The following is a 14,197-nucleotide window of genomic DNA, read 5'->3' on the forward strand; positions in this document are numbered from 1 at the left end:
ACTTGATATAGTAAAAATAGTAACTGTTGCTTTCTCGAATTTTTATAAATTCTTCCCTTTAGAATTTGGACATGCTTCATTCATTTTTTTTTAAATGACATCTATATCTATAACATATTAAAATTTCAAAGTTTTTTTTGTAAAGATTTGGATTTCGAAATGAGTCTCTTTCTCGACCGTTGAATTTGCTCGATGGACAAATTTTTTGGTTGTGTTCAATGATTTGTTGCTCTTTCCATAGAACAAATTTGACTTTGATTCCTCATGAAAAATATTTTCTAAGGTCTTCTCCACGACATATTTAAATTTTATATTTTTTCGAGCCTATTTGATAAGGTAATGGTACTGATTTCAAAAGTTGCTCAAAACTGTTTTCGCCTTAGAATGAGAACACGCGCCCAACTTGGAGGGGAAGGGGGCTGCACACCTAACTTGAGGAAAATCTAGAGTCTTCTTGGCTTGAAGATAAGAATGCATCAAATGATTTTTGGAAGCTAGTTAATTAATGAGCTTAATGAGTCACACGCTCATGTGGTTAACTTGGAGAACAAGTTGTCCAAAGTCCTAGTTTCTTGATGACCAAATCTTAGGTAACTTATGTAGGAAAAATTCTAGGAGAATGGAAGGTGCCTTATGTCTCTAGAACATTCTCATTTCTTATGTGGCATAAGTTTGGCTTAATGAGCAAGAAAATGTATAAAACATATTCCTAAAATTCAAGTCTCATGTTGACCATATCTTGAGCATTAAATGGAAGAGGTGACTCACCATCTTAGGTGGTAAGGATAGATTTAGTAATCATTACACCAAGATTTTTCTTGGAGAGCAAGCCAAGCCAAATCATCATTATAGGATGACTCTCCATTCTCTCTGACCTTTGGCTCACTTCTTCTTCTCCTTCTCCTTTCTTGCATGTCCTCTCCCTCTCTCGGCCTTGCTCGCCCACTACCTCACAAGACGACCCTCTCTTGGTAAAACCACCTATAGTTTATCGAGATTTATCAAAGGTAAGTAGAATCTCTAACTCTTGGCTAGGGCGATAGCCTATGTTGTCAAGTTTAGTGGTATGCTCACCCATGTAAGTTACGTGTATGTGGTAATATTCTTTTGTATGGTTTGCTTATGTTTGTATGCTTGAGTGTGTTCATGCCTCGAGACGAGGTCGAGATTCGCTTGGCTTGGAATTGACATCAAGTTGCAATGGACTAAGCTGCAAGGCCATAGATCGGTATTGAAGCGTGTCGATTCCAAGTCTTGCTTGGTGTTAACATTAACCTAGGCATGCAGTTCAAGCCACGATCCAAGAATCATTCCTAGTATATTTTATAATATGATGTTGAGGGTTATGGTACACTCATTTGAATGAGCATGCCCTTGGGCCTTGTATGCATCGGCTAAGATGAAAGATGAAGAACCAGCTTGTGTGATGCATGTAAATGATGCACTTAAAGGTGAAAAAGTGCCCGTCGCCACATAACGTTGGCGGCGATGCCTTGTTCATTGAACGAGATGTCCTAGTTAAGCTAGGATGCCTGGGTTTGAGCCCGAATGCCTTGGGTAAGCTAGTCTTGGGATGCCCTAGTTGAGCCAAGATGCCTGGGTTGAGCTCGGATGCCTTGGTGAGCTAGCGCTAGGATGCCTTGGTTGAGTTGGGATGCCTTGGTTGAGTTGGGATGCCCTGGTTGAGCCAGGATACCTAGCTTGAAGCTAGATGCCTTGCTTGAGCTGAGAGGGCCTGGTCGAGCCAAGACGATGGTAAATGAATTTGCATGAGTGTCGGTATATGCATAACCATGATATGTTGATGTGTTTACTGATATGCTGAAGGTAAGCATGCATTGAAGTATGCGGTAATAAACATCTGCATGTAGTCAAGGATATTAATAAATTTGCTATTAATCTGCTATCGACATTACATTGCAAGTATTGTACCTACTAGACTTTGATGATGAGATATCCTCCTAGTAGAGAATTAGGGATTTTACTTACTGAGTCCATGACTCACCTTGTTATTTTGCAGAATTGTATGTATGGAGGAGTTGCAGTCTCAATAGAGGAGCTAAGATTTGCTTCGGCCTTTTTGAGCATAGAGCATGTAATGATTGTAAATATAATGACCCATGACAAAAGGGCTTGTAAATATAATTGATGTAATTGTGTGTCTGTAAGTGGTTGTTTTCCTGGCTGCTTATTGTTGTCTGGGTGTTATACGTACGCTTCCACATGTGCTTAATGAAAAGATAAAAAGAAACGGGATGGCGACGTGCTTGAGACATCACGAAAATAACCTTTGCTGCTCGAGACCCTAGAGATGGAGTCAGGGTTGTGACACATAGGCTAGCCATCATTGGCTCAAGATGTCTTATTTTCAATGGGACATTTGGCCTAGATTCCTTGCTTAATCCCTAAGGTGAATTTTTGGTAATTATGGCCAAATCTAGAAAAATCTAGGAAGAATGATGAGTCACCTTTCCTTTTGAAGAACCTAGGGTATTCTAAAGAGTTTCATTTTGTCCATATGTACATAATATGTCAACTATGGGAAATAAGCCATTTGAATTGCAATCGGGACCAGGCAAGGGCGTGACATCTTGAATTTTACTGACCCTATAAGTGTAATCGAACTGTTATGGGCTTGGATTATTTTAAAGCGGGCCAGATGGGTCGTGAGGAAAGTATGGGCTTAAGTAGTTAATGGGCTGCATGAAGATATTGAGCACAGGCTCGATCGGTCAAAGGATAGGATATGGACTTGGGCTTGGCTTGGAGCGGGCCAAGAGTCGGATTCATTAAAATTGTGAATTAAGTCTAATGGGCCATGAAATGTTGTGGGATGAGTCCGGTGGGCTAACGACATGTATTTAGGCCTGAGCGGTTTAATTTTTGATTAAGTTTATAGATTATCGTTATGAGGGATTTAATTAGAAATTTCATTAAAAACTTATGAGTGATTGTAATTTTATTATTGAACACTAACTTTAGTAATTTCTCGTGATTAATTCTTGTTTGTATTGTAGATTAGCGCCGAGACGTTAATGCGTCAATTTGATTCGTGCGAACTCATGGACTTGTATAGTTACGAAAAGATTGAAAATTGTGTGGATTCAAAACGAAACTAAGTAGAAGATGTTAGAAACTATTAGACTAATTAACGACACGGATTATAACTTAATCTTAACCATTCTTGAGGGCCAGGTGTCGACCATGAAGAAGAATGTGTGCATGGGAGCCACGATATTCATCTCTTCCCTCTCGGTTTTTCTCCAACCCGAAGCCTTCAGAGGAGACATCGTCATTTCTTCCTAATAATATCTATTCTTGGAATTTAAAGTAAAATCTACACACATATTTGATTTTTCCTTAGAAGTCAAGCCATTCCCTTCTCCTCAAAACCGACCCAAAATCCTCTCTCTCTCTCTCTCTCTCCATTTTCTTCTCCCTCCCTCTCTCTTTCATGACTTGCACAGAAGCGGAACTCATTGACTTCAGCTTCTTCTTCTTTTTGCTCAAATTTGAGGGTAGAATTTCGAAGAGCAGTGAGCCATTATTGAAGCTGAGCCATCGTTAAGGAAATGATGAGGTCCTAAACTAGAATTTATCCACTATTTGTCGAGGGAACTTGCGGAGCATGCTGAATGGTGGAAGATTAAGTTTGATGTTTCTGTTTTGAGTTGGAATAGGTTAGATGGGCACTCAAATGAAGCTGTTGGTCTTTGCATGTGATGATCGGGGTTTGGATGGTCAAAGAACCGAGTGTGAGGGAGCTGAGTTGGTCGAGTTGGTGGGTAGACGACTGCTGGGTGCTAGATGGGTGTTGCATGTTGCTTTTGAGAGGTTGAGACACAAATACTAGCCTCGGGTTGAACTGTAGGTTGCTGTGTGTAGTCGATGAGCTATTGAGATCACTTTTGGGTTCTATTGGAGAGGTGTCGAGGTACTGAGAGAGGTTGTCGATGAACTAAATAATCTGATTGAGCTGTAGATGGGGAAAGTGGCTCGGGATGTTCTGTTCGGGAAAGACAAAGACAAAAAATTACTGGTTTATGCGTCACTTTGGGGTTTTAAATGTGTAGTTAATGGAAAGAATTAATTTTCTTAAGAGTGCACCAACTATTTTAGGGTTCGACTACTGGTTGTAGTGATTTTCTTGCGAAAATTAGCTGGTGAGAACATTCCTCCCTTAAAACAGCAAACTGACCTGCAGAAAAACAGCAGAACCATAGGTAGTTCTATGGATTTTACGAAATTTTCTAGATGGAGTTGGACTTTAAACCCTTCATGAAAGTTGTAGAATACATCTTTAGGAACAACATATAAAAATTTGAGAACAAACGGTTGAGATTTGGGTAGTGAAATGATCCTTCTCTGGTAGGTAGTTAATCTGGAAGTTGCTGCAAAATTTAGGGGTAAAGACAGAAAATTACTATTTATACAATGAGATATAGGCTTAGATTTCTCCATAGAAAATGTTAATTCATGTCTCTTCTATAACAAACTAAAATTTTGTAGCATTTCGATGAGATTTGATGCATTTTTTGCTTCTGTCATTGAAACTGCCCATGTCAGCTTGTGTCTTGCCTTGATCCGAGATTGTGCAATAGATGTTGTGCCTCTTGTACCTGATTTTCATGGCATATAGGGAGTCTAATGGTCTTGTAATAATGGTTAGTTTGTGTATGAGCATGTTTCTTCCATAATTCGAAGTGTGGTCATTGTATATTTACTAATTGTGGCATATTCATCCCCCTCTAGATGTTCATACTAGCACTAACAGAGGACGCAACTCCCATACCAATTTGATGGGATAATTTGAAAGTGAAGCACTTACAACCCACACAAAACAAAGAAGTGAAGGAGATAGATATCCTTTCCATTTATTTCACCTTATCGGAAATAATGATAGGACTTGCCTTTTATAGGCTTGATACATAACTGTTACACTTAAACACTCATTAAATATTTCTAGCACTCCAAAGAGATAGATTCCTACGAACTTGCAAGAGACCTTGAGATGCAAATAGATAGAACATAAAAATATGAACATACTTCTTAAAAGTAACACCACAATGCAACCAAGTAACCGATTGACATCGACAACTCAGTAGTTGATCGATAGCCTAGACTACAGACGAAATTTATTAATAGAGTGCGAGGCATTATTTTACATAAATTATCCCAGAGGATATGTCTAGTGCGTTGCATGGTATCACAGATATTTTTATGCTTATGTAAATCGAGATAAATCTAACTCAGTTTCTGTGAAACATGAGCAGGGAGGCCAAGAGGTTGAAAGCCATGCTTTAGACTAGCTTGCCATGCTTTGTCGATGTCGGTGATGGAGTAGCCACACTCGTGCTCCTCCCACCCTTCTGCTGCGTGGAGTATCCCCGCGACGCGCCATGTGCTCATCACTCTTCGTGGCAACCAGTTCTGCAGTATCACGACAGTAAGAAGGAGATTTATACTAAGGTTGCCGCGTGGATGCAGATTTATCCGCACAGGAATCTGCGGATCGAAATGGCTATATGGTGATGTAAGGATTGTGGTCCGGTCAAAGTATGAGTCAACCATTTTACATTGTGGGTTTACTATGAATACTAGTAAGGTAGTTTTGTATTTGTAATAAAAGTATATGTTTTCGTCCCTGCAATATAAAAGCACACTCCCTTCAACAGAAAGAGACCAGCTCAAAATGGGAATTATACTTCATATCATACCTCACAAGAATGCACATTCTCAAGCGATGCGGGAGCGACCAAGGCAGGTGTGTGGTGGTAGAAGCAGTCGCCTCGAAACTTTTCTGGGGGGAATTGTGAGAATGGTATGAATAATGTCCCTTTTGGTGCTTTCAACTGATCTTCTTCCGTTATGTCAGCTCCTACTATCCATACCTAAAAATTTACCGATCATTGGTAGTCATTCACTTATATTACTGTCATCATCAACAAGTGATAATAAGTTCTTATGGCATTATGCTGACAGATGTAATAGCGATTAGGGTTTCCAATTCTTTCTAAGAATCCAAATAAAACAGAGAAATGAACACGTTGAATCTTAAAAGTCCATGCACATATTTATGTGAAGTCATTTGCGACAAGGGCATGATTCATTTACCTTTGGAGCATGGCCACTTGAGAGAAGCAGATTGCTGTCACACTTGTGGTTGAGTGATTTTTTCAGCATCTTGTACTCATGTTCATGCAGTATAGCCACCTAAAATAAGTTTTATATCATTATTTAAGAAGAGTAGTTAGAGGTAGCGAGCCAAATCAGAAAGACAATAAGTAAATGATGCCAAGAACAGCCCTCTTATCCTTTTTTTTTTTAGTTATGGCACTTGAATTAACAAAGACGTTATAAGGTGGCCAATTTCAATCTTTCTCCATTATAATGAAAATTGACAATGTTCACATGTAGATGGAAAGTCACACGTTTCGGTAGAAAATTTATAGAACCTTTCGTATGTGTTGTAGCTTTCGTCCATGCTATATCTACTTTGCCATTGAAGGCATAAACTTTTTGTCAATCAGAAAGCACTTTGCTGCTGAGAATCAAGGAGAATTTTCTTAACTAATACAATAGTTTATGTACTTTTCTACTGTGAGAATCTGGTGTCATCTTCTAAGTTAGTTGAGGATATGAATTATCTTCCCTTTTTTATTTTCTAGGAAGATCTTTTAAAGAAGATAATATCAAAATATTTAATTATTAAACCATGCCATAATCTAACAGTTTAAGATTTTAGAATAATGGGCATTGATCCACAAAATTTTATAAATTATCTTATCAAAAGGTTCTGAGTATAAATCTTTATAAATCTTATATTTTATATGGGAATTGAAGATGTATGACGTACTTTCTAATTTCGCTTGAATGCTTCTCACCAAATGCAGTCTCGATTGCTATAAAAATGAGAGAATTACTTTTGAGCATTTTTTAGGAAGCTGCATATAAGAATTACCATCCAACTTATTTATTTACCTGAATTCCCCTTTGGCACAAAGCAAGAGCAATGGCATAGGCCACCTTAGTGAGCCTCCCTCTGAAGAGGACTTGGACAGTTCCTTTGGGAATGCTATTGACCACCACAGCCACTGCCAATCCACTCCCATCCACGACTCTCACTTTGAGCTGAGGATGTCTCTCCACATGGAACCCGCCATATCCCTTCAGCTCCTCTTCCTGCAAATACCAAGTTTTGAGTACCCAAGCATGGTCATATTGCTTTATCTGAAAGGACAATAACAGCAGAAGTCCTAAAAATTTAATTTCACGCATTTAAATCCTAAAAGTCACAATTTCATTGCATTTGAGTCCTTTCGTTTAACTCTATCAATTTTCAGTGGACGGGAATGCAGCAAGATTGTTGTGTTATCTTTTTAGTCTAATATGGGCCGTTAATAAATGATGCCGCTAAAACTAATAGAGCCAACGAAAGGAATAAAATGGATGGCTCTAAATGAAATTTTTAGTACTTAAATGTGTTACCGTGATGAGTTGTGGGACTTGCCTGTAGTTGTCCCTTCTTTCAATAATGTTTTTGTTTTTGTTTTTGCTTTTTTTTTTTTGGGCTTCTTGCAAAAATTCGTGAGATCATCATGTTAATATAATGTCAACCTTCTGCAACTACTCGTTGCCTAAGATTATGTCAGAGTATAAGCTTCCGAATGCCTCCACCCCACCCCCCTTTTAAGTGTTAGGGAATGATTCCGTTCACATTAAAGTCTGACACATTTAACAATTGAATATGTTGAACCCTAAGCAACTTTCTTTGTCTTGCAAAAGTGTCCATCGTGAACCTATCATGATTCGTATTGTAATGTCATGAGAGGGAAATGGTACGGTCATGAGATGCTTGCCTGGTTCAAGAGACCCAAGCACAAAACCTTGGTCCCCTTGTCCTCTGCCTCCAAGATGGCTTTCTCGATCAGACCATTGATCGACTCCTTTTGCCATGGCATGAAGTACTAGAAAGAAGATCAAAGAAAATGAGAAAATGACCAAAATTAGAGCACATAAAACTCAGTATTATAAAATAAAAAACAATTGAGCGTATAAATAAAAGAAAATCTTACTTGAATGCTATACTTTGGAATTACCCAAGTTTGTAATTTGAGTTTATTGAAGCGATGCCGCTCAACTACAAAAGTGCGCCCATAGATCCAAGTAGCCATCATGGAACATAGAGTCACAGGCCAAATCAACCAGAGATACCACCTCGATGATCGGTCTGGCCAAGAAGCGAGAGAGGCGAATCCTACCCGCAAATGGTAGATTGACCCGGGAGTGGGAAGATGGGTTAGATGCACAACATCGGACACTTCCGCCAGTCGCTCAAGCGAAGTCTCATGAAGTTTATCAGAGGACTTGTCCATCGTTCCATAGATGTAATCATAAAATGGCATGAACAGGGAGCAGTTAGTCCGAAACTGTGTGTGATGTAACGAGTGAAACCTACAATATTAGAATGATGTGACGTAATAATACTTTCAATAACCCAAAAGATTATTTGTATGGTTCTTTTTCAGAACATCATATGAACTCTCTAGATGTACAAGCAGAGCTAATTGCCATGTGAAAAATTTTATGTCCGTATATTTCTCAATAAGATCCAATTTGAGTTTATATATATAGATTATAATAAATGGGATTGATCCATTAGATTACACGTCCTCCAGTTTCAAACTTAATTATTCTCAAAATTCCCCTGACTAACAAATTGACTCACAATCCTTGCACATGACTCTATACTTCAGATATAGTGATAGTGTTGCTGAAGTATGGACCAGTCCATGCGATTGACGTTGTTCTCCAGTATTTTGGACCGAACAAGTAGCCACACGACGGTCAAAAGCTTGGCATGATCAGATTCACCAATCAGTTCATACGATTTGGATCGAAGTGATGGTAACTTTAAATGCCTTTATTCAATTTAAGATGGAAGAAAATATGACCCGTATTATATTAGTAATAGGCGTTTATATTTAACCTCCCTTAAAAAAGATTCAGCAAAAGTAAAAGCAAAAATTATCTCCTGCTGAAATTTTTAAAGGGTATTTAAATTTTAAGAAAGCTATATTTAAATTAGCATGTCAAATTTTGCATTTTACAAAAGTTCCAAGAAATTTGAATTGTAAAATTGCCAAAATGCGTGCACACAAGAGTTTGTCTTATAATAAATACGAAAAGTTCAATATAGATCGGTATTGACACCACATTTAAATGGAAAAAATTGAGAGGTGAGAAATGTAATGTGAAAAAAGAGTTGTTGAAGAAAATGATTCCATGGAGCTGCCTTTTCTTGGGCCCCTCCAGAACAAGATAATTGAATTCCTCACCTACATATTCTTCCTTTTTGCAATCTCCCTCCAAGTCTCCAAAAAAGAAGTCATCCAAGTACCGCGTAAACCCAAGAACATCAATACGTTCTTCAAAGCAACATGAGTTTCTGTTCCCCCTAGCCAGACGCCCCCTAGCCAGACACAAATCACCAACCTACCATGACAACTACTGTTGTCCTAAAACCATTACCCAATTTGTTGCAGGCCCTCTTCAAGGTTCTTTTGTTCCAAGTATTCATTCGGACACACGTTCATGTCCCTTTCCCCATACTCCTCAAAGAATGTTTCGATTTTCAAACAATTAACGACCCACTTCACGCAACAGTTATTGCGTTGAAAATTATGAAATTTCTTGAATTAGTTAACAATTATGACCCACTTCACTCACGTTCACATTTTTTTTTTCTCGTGCAATAATGATAGGATAAATTTTCCATTGAAACTCGCTTGTTGCAAGGATGGGGTGACAACATATCGAACACTTAAGAAATGGGAAATTAAAGTTGCACGTTCACTTTCAAGAAGTTACCAGATCAGATTGTGCAATACGATCTAGGTTAAGACTAATATACAAAATTAATATATTAAATAATGTGGTCGACTGTTGATGAGGTTATATTCGACATTCAATAATGGTTTTTGTCACATAAGTTTGTATGCTAAGTTTGTAAACCAATCTTAATATACTCATCAATAATCGATTACCATGGTTCAGAGAGGGAGAGACTTACGAGGGGGTGTACATGAGATACTTGAGAGGGGGGAAGTATGAGAAGATCCACTTAGGAATGAGCTCAAAATTGCAGTGCCCCATATTGTTCATCAGGTCGATGTATGTCACATAGCCGTAAAATGACACAATTGATGCCGTCCCTATCCACACCGTTGTGTACAGAGGGATTGCGAACAGTGTGAAGTACGCCAAGTGCTCTGCAAATGGATGAATTACAGCTGCAACCAACCCAAATTTCATTCAGCGACTAATTGGTCTGAGCAATTGAACTTGAAGAAGATGATGCACATTCTGTTTGATTATGATGCAAGAGATAGTACGACTTTTACCCAAGCCATGTTAAGCAAAGGGTGTGTCGAAGTTATTTGTTTTGGTTGTTTGAACAAGTCGATCATTAAGTGAATGGATTGCCATTATTTACATTACCAATCAAAATTTGACACATCATCTAACGAACACATTTTAGTAAAAGGCTTATGACTAAAATGGTTGGATAGACTAAATTGGTACAAATACAATAAGTTCAGGATTTTTTTAGTACTTTTCTCTCCTGACAAAGATCCTCATACCACTTGGACAAGAACAAAGAGTACTATAGGGATGATATTTCCTTTTATGATTGGTGTACAAAAGATTGGGTGTCATGAGTTTCCTAAACATAAGAATAAAAGCAAAGATTAATCTCTATATTTAACCAATTAAAGTATGACAATCTCACTTAAGGAATGAGTTCTTTGTAATTTGATATCTTCGTGCATGTAGAATTAGGTGTGATAAGATAAAGCTAGGTAAACTGCTTGACCACATGGCTCATGATACTCACAAGAAAAGAACCACCTGCACACACACACACACACACACACACACACACACACACACACACACACACACACACACACACACACACATCATGTAAGCATCAGACACCTGAAAAGTCAAACCGGCACCAAAATACGTGTATGACATGGACATTTCCTACTTTATATTGTAACTTTTATGCATTTTGAGATTAAGATGCTCATATTGAACTAAAAAGGAAGGGGTTAAGAGAGAGAGAGAGAGAGAGAGAGAGAGAGAGAGAGAGAGAGAGAGAGAGAGAGGAGCCAAATACAGGTGATGAGTACTTACAGGTAATAGGCTCAGTGACAATGGAGGCGTGATGGTGAGAATGATAGCGGGAGTAGAGATAGTGATGGTGAAGGGCCCTGTGAAGCCAATAGTAGAGGAACTCCACCGGCCCCATATGAAGCAAAGCTGTGGTTATTACACCATCGAATCTCCACATCGGCAAGCGAGAAGCTCCGGGGAGTGTCATCGCTCCGATGTAGAAGATCAATCCATTGAGCAGTATTTGGTCATCCCTGGACAATGATTTAACAAAGTAAACGAAAAAAATGAAATGTTTAACAGTTCCTTTATTAGTTAATTCCATAAAATAAAAAGGCTTATTTAAGAAAAACACACGAATAGGCTATAACATTTTTTATGTGTTTGGTCGACTCCGTTCCTTAATTATAATATCATGCTAGCTATTTGATGATATGATCACAAGATATTAATGCTCCTTATATTACGGCTGATTTGCTAAATATATATGTCAAATGACGGGAGAAAATTGTAGTTTATCCTATAGACGCGTGGTTAATTATATTCAACATCCACCACAACCCTTAATTTATTAGTTTATGGAAAGTAAAATATATCAGTTATTTTACTGTCCCGCCAAAATTTACAGTATTGTTTAAATCTAGAAAAGGTCAAGTAAATACTCTATGTGAATCCATGAGTTGATATCTAAAAATCTTGAATGTTTTAGGTGCTAAAAAATAAATAAAAACTAAATGTTTGGGCACGCCGCCAGAAATGGAAAAATATATAAGGTCAAAAATAAAAGACAGAAGCTCTTACTGTAAAAATTTCAGCAACTTATTTGCGATGAGACATGCGAAACACAAAAAGTTTTCTATCCATGTATTGTATTATAGTCAGGACCCTTTTCGTTTTTCTCTTTTTGTTGATATTATCAACTTGATAAACTCTTATCATGGTTCCTTTTGTTATGATTGAAGAAACTTCAAAAAAGGAAAAATGATCTTTGATGATCTTTCTATCCCGGCTAAGGGAAAAATGAAAAGATGTTGGGGATGAAAAAGAAGAAGGTAGTGAGGGATGAAGAGACTGACCAGTTTCTTTCTCGGTCGACCTGCTCAAATTCAATGCCCTTGTCAATGATCCTGCCATTCCCTCTGGCGTTGCGGTACCGAGACAGAGTCATCCAAATTTGGTTGTGGACCATCCTCCATAACAAAAATGGAAATATCAGGAACGTGAACAAGTCCCTCTCTCTCCTCTCGCTGTTGACAAAGACGTAAGTGCTGTGGATCACCCAAGGAGCCAATACCATGTACTGCACGCAGATAAATGATGGAAGAGCTGTCTTTAGGACAGACGACAGTTGCTAAGCCTCGTTAGAAAAAATTAGATGCGAGACACAACTGCTTTTGTGTTTAATGAAGGGATAATAACGAATGATCCTAGGATTTTAGCAACACAAAAAATATAAAAGGTTGATCCTAGGAAGTTGCCTTGATGTTTTCAAGAAAGTTGCCTTATAAGAAGATTCTGTTCTCCCGTCTTTTTAGTATGTGCCTCGCACATAGCTTGCAATATCGACCCACTGCTCATTGCTTATCCGTTCTAGCATATTTTGGAGATGTGTGCTACGTCGCCTTTCTGCTCAACCATCGGATGAACGTGGACAAGATTAGATTTGAGTACATGATTTTTGGTAGCCACCGCACTATGTTCGGCCATGAGGGGAGGAAAAATTGTTGTCACGGTTGGGATCTATGAACCAGATACAATCACAGCCATCGACATATGTGAGATTGAGCTATGTATGGTTCACTTGGATTTACATGATTGATGATTGTAATTGACTCGATTCTTATCAACTTGGGTTTAGGTCAAAGTATTCCAGGTGACACAAGCGTGAACACATATTTCTAGGCATTGGCCAGTGAAGAAAAGTAAACATTTTGGAGAAAAATGATATCAATACTATGATAATGAACCTTAGCCTCTTGATAACGAGGAGCCAGCGAAGCATCAGATCATGCATTATCGGATCTCTATTGATGCATTTTGTTTGCATAAACCTTGACAATAAGCGCATATAACTATGCAAAGGGTTGCCAAAGTGTGCATGTTTTTCTTCTGGGTGCATGTACGAGAGAGAGAGAGAGAGAGAGAGAGAGAGAGAGAGAGAGAGAGAGAGAGAGAGAGAGAGAGAGAGAGAGTTGACACCTTGAAGATTCCAAGAGGTTTCCATGGCCAATCAGTGAGTAGTCCTGGTTTGGAAGCCATGTTCACTTCGACACCACCACTGCTCTCTCTGTCTCTCTGTCTCTCTGTCTCTCTCTGTCTCTCTCTCTCTCTCTGAGTTTCAGCACAGGCATTGCTCTCTTAGTCGTTGGACCCTATATAATGCTTCTGCTATTCGCTGTGGGATTAGGTAGGGTCATGACATCAATCACAAGACCAATAAATCAAGGACCCATCCTCCGACTCCTAAAGTAAACACAAGTATCCTACTAACTCTTCAAGTAGCCAAGACTAGACACGAAAGAGTTAAAAGGCTAGTACTATTGGCTAGGAGACGATTTGAAAACTTGTTAAGATTTCTTTAACAAGCAAACGAGTTTTTCCTCACCTGAAATAACAAATTCCTTTACCTACCTCATGAAAATTCTCTTCTCTAATTCACAGTGATGAAACATCATCTTTAAGTTCATTTGATTTAGTTCAAGATCTTGTGCGGCAACTATAACAAAAGTAATACTCGAATAGAAGTATGTGTTAGGGGTGAGCGATTTCCGGTTCCTTACAGATTCCGCTTGGAACCTAGAACTTACCATTGAGTACAAGTTCCTCATTTTTTGGAACCTGAAACCTACCCATCAGAATCAAGAACCTGGAACTTACCTTGTCACAGGTTCCGGGGCCGATTTTAGATTCCAACAGGTTTTTTTTTTCTTTGTTTTTGATTTCTTCCTCCCTTCCTTTATCAGTTGAGTACCCCAAAATTATAAAGAGTGGTACAAACTCAATAACAGAGAAGAAA

The 14,197-nt window shown here is 38.4% G+C and overlaps 1 protein-coding gene across 1 annotated transcript; it reads right to left on the reverse strand.

Moving 5' to 3' along the window:
- Positions 1–5,711: 5,711 nt before the first annotated feature.
- LOC104441328 (very-long-chain aldehyde decarbonylase CER1) lies at positions 5,712–13,440 on the reverse strand. The gene is made up of 9 exons (XM_010054444.3): positions 13,381–13,440; positions 12,258–12,481; positions 11,203–11,435; positions 10,073–10,292; positions 8,076–8,454; positions 7,860–7,967; positions 6,982–7,182; positions 6,115–6,213; positions 5,712–5,891 (listed from the first exon to the last, which is right to left on the reverse strand). Exons 1-9 carry the CDS (start codon positions 13,438–13,440, stop codon positions 5,712–5,714), a joined length of 1,704 nt encoding a protein of 567 aa, XP_010052746.2.
- Positions 13,441–14,197: the final 757 nt, after the last annotated feature.

This window comes from Eucalyptus grandis, chromosome 4 (assembly GCF_016545825.1).
Source record: "Eucalyptus grandis isolate ANBG69807.140 chromosome 4, ASM1654582v1, whole genome shotgun sequence".
Classification (NCBI taxonomy): Eukaryota; Viridiplantae; Streptophyta; class Magnoliopsida; order Myrtales; family Myrtaceae; genus Eucalyptus; species Eucalyptus grandis.

Coding starts and splice junctions, on each gene's coding strand:
- LOC104441328 (XM_010054444.3), bottom strand. CDS start 13,440: ATGGCTTCCAAACCAGGACTACTCACTGATTGGCCATGGAAACCTCTT. Junction 11,436..12,257: donor GTCGACCGAGAAAGAAACTG/GTCAGTCTCTTC, acceptor ATCATTGTCCAG/GGATGACCAAATACTGCTCA. Junction 5,892..6,114: donor CAAGTGGCCATGCTCCAAAG/GTAAATGAATCA, acceptor GTAAATTTTTAG/GTATGGATAGTAGGAGCTGA.